Here is an 8,385-nt window from a genome sequence, read left to right as displayed (position 1 = left end):
TTTTTATAATAGTGATCGATTTGAAATTTACGTGGAAGGTGCTTTTGAGGTAAAATGTTAAAATAGGTAAAATGAATTGTTGATTTAAGACTACATTATTAAAGAGTTGACTTTAGTGTGCTTTGATAGGTCAATTTTTGATACTTTTAAGGTTGGTTATACTTTAGAGTGATTAAGATAAATGTTGCAAAAGAGAGTCATGAGTTAGTATGAATTCCATTTGAATAACAGTTTGACAAGTTCAATATATTTATATTTTAGTATAATAATATAATAATTTTACTCTAATTTGAAGTATAATATAATATTTTCAAATTTATTAACAATTCATTAATCAAACTTACCATAGACCTTATTAGCCATATAATATATTTTTTAATTTAAGTATTGAATCGACAAGAGCATTAAAAATTTGTTTGTTTGTTAACTTAACAACAATTAAATTTTTAATCGAAATAAATACTAAAGGATAAAGTAACAAAAGGATAAAATAAAGATATACGGTAATATAAAATTAAAATAAACCGTAAAAGATAAAGATAAAAAAAATAAAAATAAAAAGATATAAAGATGAAAATAAATATTAGAAGATAAAGATAAAAGATAAGAAATCAAATTATTGAAAGTTGCTAAATAACTAACCAGAGGATGTGATAAACTAAAATATGAAGATATTGTGGTTGAATTTCACAACATCTATGTAAATACTAATTACATCATCAATTTAAAAAATCATTCAAATATTTTTTTTTTTTTAAGTAAATGAATTTGAATTGACTTCGTATAATAGGAATTTCTTGTACATTTAATCATTCAACATTAATATAGATAAAGAAGTCTTAAAAATGTCTAATTAAAATCAATTTATTTGTAATGTTAACTCCAATTAAGTATATTCTTTGCAATAATATAGGTTTAAAAGTTTTCTTATATAAATAAAAGTCAAGTTTATTACATAAAAGGTGATGAAAGTAGTGCAAACATTAAATATAGAAAACAAAGATGTAACTTAAACATTGTTGAATATAAAATAAAGTGTTTATATATGAATTTATTTACATTCAATCTTATATAAAGTGAAATTAAATTATTATCACTACAGAATAATTTTCAATAGGTAAAAGTAATAAGATACCGTTCTCACTCATCTAAACCAAAACCATATAATAATTTAAAAAAAAAATCATTTTTCTATCGATGTTAGTTATTAATATTTTATTAGTGAGGATAGTTAAATTCACCACTTCTTTCATTTTTTCTTCCAAACTCATCAAACCAAATATTAGTTGGAAGATTTGACCCCACACGCTCTCCTCTCCTCCCTTCCAACTTTACTACATTTTTTTGTCCATTAATATTTGATAATTAACATTATCATATTTTTATTTTATTTATTTTTTATTTTATTATTATTTTATTTGATATTTTAAGTTTTATTCAATAAAAGTGAAAAAAATAAATATGTGGATTATATTTAGTGTTCCGGTCTGGGAATGATGGCCAAATCAGAACAATAATTCTCTCTCTTCTCACTCCTGAGTCCACCCCTTTTTTCCTTAATCCCTTATATATATATAGAGTCCTTCAGTCTTTAAACTGCTATTTCAATGCCAGATCTTTAGCTAACCAACCTACCCACTTCTCCACTATTCTCTCCTGAAATCTTGCATGTGGGTGGTTATTCCTAAAATCCAGTGATATTTGCTCGTCACCTCGGCCACCTCAGTCATCTCGGCCACCTCGGCCCAAGTGCTCGTTACCTCGGCCACCTCGGCCCAAATGCTCGTCACCTCGGCCTATGACTAAAACTCATTGTTTTATGATAAATATTTATCAAGTCGGAATCCTGATGAGCACGTTGAGGTCGGCCATTCCCTGGACGGTACACAGTCCTCCAACCTTGAGTCCTCAACTTGTTGGGATGAAAGGTTGTCATAAACCATCCATATATTCTAGTATAGGACAAGTAAATATATAACATGATAAAGCTGAGGTCGGTCCGAAGGAGACCTCGACATAAAATAAGTAAAATGATCAAGCTGAGGTCGGCCTAAGGGAGACCTCAGTATAAGATAAGTAAAATGATCAAGCTGAGGTCGACCTGAGGGAGACCTCAACATATGAGGTCGGCCCGAGGGAGACCTCAACATAAGATAAGTAAAATGATCAAGCTGAGGTTGACCTGAGGGAGACCTCAACATATGAGGTCGGTCCGAGGGAGACCTCAACATAAGATAAGTAAAATGATTAAGTTAAGGTCAGCTTGAAGGAGACCTCAAAAGAACACAAGTAAGATGATCAACCTGAGGTCGGCCCAAGAAAGACCTCGAGATAGAAATGATTAAACTGAGGTCGGCTTGAGGGAGACCTCAGCATAAGACAAGTAATATATAAAATGATCTAGCTGAGGTCGGCCTTAGGGAGACCTCAACATAACATAAGTAAAATAAAATGATTAAGTTGAGTTCTAAGCGTACTGAGGTATTATCTCGCTCGTAGCGAGGTCGAATCAAGTTGAATCCTCAACGTACTAAGGTATTCTCTCGCTCGTAGCGAGGTCAGATCCGAGTTGAGTCCTCAGCGTACTGAGATATTCTCTCGCTCGTAGCGAGGTCAAATCCGAGTTGAGTCCTCAGCGTATTGAGGTATTCTCTCGCTCGTAGCGAGGTCGGATCAAGTTGAGTCCTCAGCGTACTGAGTTATTCTCTCGCTCGTAGCGAGGTCAGATCAAGTTGAATCTTCAATGTACTGAGGTATTCTCTCGCTCGTAGCGAGGTCGGATTCGAGTTGAGTCCTCAGCGTACTGAGATATTCTCTCGCTTGTAGCGAGGTCGGACCGAGGAGAGCCCTCAGCGTACTGAGGCATCAACTCGCTCGTGGCGAGGTCGGTCAGCTCTCAGTGTACTGAGGCTTCAACTCGCTCGTAGCGAGGTCGGTCAGGTCGGTCAGCTCTCAGCGTACTGAGGCTTCAACTCGCTCGTAGCGAGGTCGGCCAGCTCTCAGCGTACTGAGGCTTCAACTCGCTCGTAGCGAGGTCGGTCAGGTCGGCCAGCTCTCAGCGTACTGAGGCTTCAACTCGCTCGTAGCGAGGTCGGTCCAGAGCCTACCTCTCTGTCTAGCATCGTGCTTGTGGGGGAGATTTTAGGCTGACTGATGTCGAACCCCTTCTTACTCGAGGTCGGCCTAGAGCTCACCTCTCCATTCAGTTTCGTCAAGACTGCCACCGCTAAAACCTCATTAGAGATCATCACGAGCCCTTGTCGTCAAGAATCAAAAGACCACTGTCGTCTCTTCTACGTTGCCAACTCCGTCGTAGATGCTTTTCGTGGAGTACTTTATCATCGTGATTTTTTTACGTTATTGTGGTTGGGACCTCGTTTTACCGAGCCCCACGGTGGGCGCCAATGTTCTGGTCTGGGAATGATGGCCAAACCAGAACAATAATTTTCTCTCTTCTCACTCCTGAGTCCACCCCTTTTTTCCTTAATCCCTTATATATATATATATATATATATATATATATATATATATATATATATATATATATATATATATATATATATATATAGTCCTTCAGTCTTTAAACTGCTGTTTCAATGCCAGATCTTTAGCTAACCAACCTACCCACTTCTCCACTATTCTCTCATGAAATCTTGCATGTGGGTGGTTATTCCTAAAATCCAGTGATATTTGCTCGTCACCTCGGCCACCTCGGCCACCTCGGTCACCTCGGCCACCTCGGCCCAAGTGCTCGTTACCTCAGCCACCTCGGCCCAAATGCTCGTCACCTCGGCCTATGACTAAAACTCATTGTTTTATGATAAATATTTATCAAGTCGGAATCCTGATGAGCACGTTGAGGTCGGCCATTCCCTGGACGGTACATTTAGTAAATAAGTGAAGATCTTAGAGATTTGGAAAGATTATCAACAAGATGGGTGAAATATTGAATAGTCAAAGATTATCAACAATATTAGATATCCACAAAGTTTGTTACTCAAATTACAAGAAATAATTGAAGAATGATTCAAAGATATGAAATCTCCAACTATTAAAAGATATATATAAAAAATTATCTAATACAATTTATTCAAGTACCAAATCAAGTTTAAATTTGAGGTTCAGTCCAATTATGAAAGTCTATAAATAGAGGACTTGACATAGATAAAAAAGACACACTTGGAGAGAAGGAAACTTGATATTTCTACCCTAGGAGATAGAAGGACATTTTCAAGAATGGAGACATTTACTTTCAACATCAGTCTAGTCTTCAATATGCCTAGGAGTAGTTAACTCCCTCATTCATGAGATTGAGTAAGATGTATTCTTAATTATCTGTGAATTCTATTAATCAATATAATTCTTTTTCATCACTCTTGTGTTCTATTCTTGTTATTAACTGCATGATAATTATTGATTGCATATTTGTGAGTTTCTAATCATTAGACACCATATTGGAACCTAAACTAGAATATGCAACTAGGCAACTAATTGATTGTGCATATAAACGTAGAGTACATAATTGGTCATTCATAACATCAGAATTTTAATCCTTAATGCGAACTCTTAATAAGGATCTAGGACATTAGGGTTTTTATTAAAGTTTAGAATTGCTACTAAGACATTAGGGCTTTTTACCTAAAGTGTGAATGCTAGAGTAGGAATAAGAAAAACATTATTTGGTATTTTAGCTTTGAATGAAATCGTGATAGTCAATCCCGATAAGTTTTTATCTCATATTTTTCTAAATCAAGCTCTTTGTTTCCATTGTGTCAATTCCTATTATATTTTATATTCTACATTTATTTTTCTTTTAACCCACAAATATTTTGTTATTCTCACCCTTTAATTTAGATTATATTAGATCACATTAAATAATTACCTATTATAGTTGGCGTTTGTTCCAATTATACAATTATACAATTGATTAGTCATAACCAAAGAATGATTTCCTAAAAAAAGTGACACAAGAAAAAGATATTTTGCTTTGATATTTTTTTTTAGTTCTTAGTTCAATTCAAAGAACTTAGAATTGATAATTTTATGAGTTTTTTCAGTAATAGTATCTTATTCTAACAACATATACAAGAAAGAGGAAGTTGGTTTATGTCAAAATTTTCTTTGTAGTAAATTATAACAATAAACGCATGGGATTTTGGTTCCTAGTTCCTACTACATATATAACAATATTATACATTCCTAACAGTAAATTCCCTTATGTCGAAAAAATGAAAGAACCTAGATTTGATCTTTTCATATACAAAATTACAGATCCCTTCTGCATAATGGACAAGAAGCATGCTTGATCAGCCACTTGTCAATGCAAGGTAGGTGAAACATGTGATGACAATGAGGCAAACTTCTACAAGTCTCTCCAAGCTGAAAGTCCTGCAAATGCACACTTTCAGAAATACCAATTTCAAAATGCAGAAGCTAAGCAACTCTTTTTTCCACAACTAGAAAAAGAGAAGGCTTACATCACTTCAAAGTATACACATGTATTAAGAAGAAAAAAAATGTATAAAACAGCATTTCATAACTAAAAAATATTCAATATAAATATTTGAGATGTCTAATAAGTCTTAATCCTTAAATGTATACTGATATTGTCATTTAACACAACTTTTTTAAATTTTGAACTGAAGTTATTGAAAAAATACTGAGTGACCTTTTTAATTTTCTTACTTTAAAAACTAATGTGGTACAATTATTCCTTCTGAGAGACTAAAATAGTGGTTTAGCCCAAAAGAACCGAATCATCATACACAGACCTGGAGGCAAACAGAACATGAAACTCTGTCCCCAGAAGCATCAACATTGTTGTCACTTGTAATTGTGATAGTTGGGATCTTTTCAACTGAATCTCTCGTTAAGCCTTTGGCCACACCAATATCAAAGAGGTTTTGAACCTCATCAAAGCTTATTTCAACAGCACCCATCTGAGAAAGGAAGAGAAAAGCATAATCAAGATGATGTAAATTGCATAACCAAATTTCTGTCATTACATTTACAAGTACATTGTACTGAGAAAATTACCTGGCTTTGGACAGCACTCAACATGGCTGGACCTATTCTTTCACGCACTAGTCTTCCACTCAACAGGCTTGCAAAAACATCAATCTGTATTACATAACTAAAGATGATTAGATAGCTCAACTTGTTGGTGAAAAGGACAATAAAATCTCATGGGACCAAGCAAAGTAATCAGCAACTAAAGATGTTTTGAAAATGAAAACCAAGTCCCTCACTCACCAAGTATAAGGCACACCCAATTCCAGAATCGTCAGATTTCCAAAGAACAATGGAAGATTCAAACACTTCAATGGAGAAAACAGCTCCTGATATGGCACCAATAGCAGCCCCTCGAATGAAGCCACTCTCTGTCTCTTGACCTATCAAGGCTCCAGTCATAGCCCCCAACAAAGTGCCCACTGCCAACAAAACAAGCAACCCAATAAACCTTATTAACACCAAAATATGGTCGGAGTTTGGAATTTCAAAATAAATCATTGATTTCCGATGATTTTGAAAATAGACACAAGAGCAGGACAGGTAAAATGAACACAAACCTCAAACTTCAGGTGACCTAGAAAATGGACACAAGCAAGACATGTAAAAACAAAAAATATGCAAATTGAAGAACAGTCCAACACAAACCCGCATTCAAGTTCGCATTTTTCACTCCCCACAGAACGGAACAAAATTGAATAAAACCAAAATGCATACGTCGGCGATAACTATAATTGCCAACAAACCCGAAGACAACACTCATACATAACAAAACACTGCCAATCACAATGACAAAGACAATATCTTCATAGCAGATCGAGAATTAGGTTAAATGGGAACGGTGGTGTACCTAATGCAAAGCAGAAGGTCAAGATCGCAGATAAAATGTTCCCAATGATGGCAGAGACGAAGAGGGTACCGACCCTTTTGACCTTTTCAACGAAATTCCCTAAGGAACCCGTCAAAGGGCATTGATTTGGCTCAGACTCCATGTGGGTATCTCAGAAATTCGAGTGATGTTTGCTGTGTTACAGATTTGGGTTTAAGGGAGAGTTAAGTGTGCATATATAGTAATAATAGTAATGTATAGAAGAAGACGAAGATATCGAGTTTTTTCTCTTCCATCCCATAAATACTTAGTGTATAAGTAAGACATGAGAGGAAATGGAATGAAACTGCCTTCAACCAACTCGCATTTAAAGCTTGTGTCCTTTAATGTCACAGTGACAAGCTCTTTTCGGTATTGATTTTGCGAAGAACCAAGATAATAACATAATATTCATTTACTACAACATATTTTACTTTTTACTCCGGTTAACAAAGTTGAATTATTATTATTATTATTAAATATTTAATAGAAAACATTTCACGTTTGTTATTATGCATCAAGGATCACACAATGAAAAATATCATGTGGCAACTTTTGCTGAGAGAAGGTTGTGTTGGTTTAAAGCCTTAAGAAAAAGAAGACTTGACGTTCGCTTTCAGAAGGAAAGAAGAGAGTGACAAAAAAGAGAAGGTAAGCATTTGTTGACAAATGGGGATGGCGCAGCCTCAGGTGCATAGTCATCACATGCAAATGCTCGCCAATTTGTTTTTATTATTTATTTATTTTTAAATAAGGTGTACGGAGCCAGGGAAGGGAAATTGTCTCCATATATTTATGACGGAGTTGTGGAGTTAAGATTCTCCTGTCTTCAATAACTGAGTTAAGGTTCAAAGCCTCCAGATCTCAGCATTCTTGGGGCAAAATTCTCTTCTTTTTTTGATGCATCTCCTTCACGGTGGTGAATTCGATGTCAAATTTACCCGTATGAGATTTTTTCCAGTTTAGGACCTGACAGAGAAGTGTGGTGGCAAAAGGTACTGGATTTTTTAACACAAAAAAAAAAAGGTTAAAACTTGGAAAGATAAAATAGAAATACGAAAATCCAACCGTCAGATTAAGTTTTAAAAATCTAACGGGCTTAAACAAAAGTTTCTCATCTAGCCTTCACCTAACTTAAAAGAAGACAATTAATATCTTAGACTAGTCCATATTTTCTTTCATTTGTGTGTTATGGGTACTTTTAGAAGGAGAGGTATAAACTGGTACGTAAACAACAACAATAGGAAAATCATACAAACTAAACTCTTAAAACTACTTTGACTTAATTCCTAACACTCCTCTTTAAGTCAAAGTTGTGTTAATATGCACAACACCAATAGATTCTCAAGAAAATTTAAACATTTCACCTTTCAAAGCTTTTGTCAACATGTCTGCAAACTAAACTTCAGATTTGTAGTATTGGATTTCAAAGTTTTCCATCATTAACTTGTTCATACAAGAAGTAAAAACGAGTTTCAATATGATTACTCCTTTCATGAAAAGTTGGA

At 34.8% G+C, this 8,385-nt stretch overlaps 1 protein-coding gene across 1 annotated transcript; it reads right to left on the bottom strand.

The window, feature by feature from the left end:
* Nucleotides 1-5,101: 5,101 nt before the first annotated feature.
* Nucleotides 5,102-7,182, bottom strand: LOC114179127 (NEP1-interacting protein 2-like). The gene is made up of 5 exons (XM_028065350.1): nucleotides 6,860-7,182; nucleotides 6,253-6,431; nucleotides 6,037-6,120; nucleotides 5,772-5,939; nucleotides 5,102-5,388 (listed from the first exon to the last, which is right to left on the bottom strand). Exons 1-5 carry the CDS (start codon nucleotides 6,999-7,001, stop codon nucleotides 5,266-5,268), a joined length of 696 nt encoding a protein of 231 aa, XP_027921151.1. The 5' UTR covers nucleotides 7,002-7,182; the 3' UTR covers nucleotides 5,102-5,265.
* Between the last annotated feature and the right edge of the window lie 1,203 nt (nucleotides 7,183-8,385).

The sequence above is a fragment of the Vigna unguiculata genome, chromosome 3, assembly GCF_004118075.2.
Source record: "Vigna unguiculata cultivar IT97K-499-35 chromosome 3, ASM411807v1, whole genome shotgun sequence".
NCBI classification, from domain to species: Eukaryota; Viridiplantae; Streptophyta; class Magnoliopsida; order Fabales; family Fabaceae; genus Vigna; species Vigna unguiculata.
Note: the sequence above shows the minus strand (reverse complement) of the source record. Positions and strands in the feature narration are given on the sequence as shown.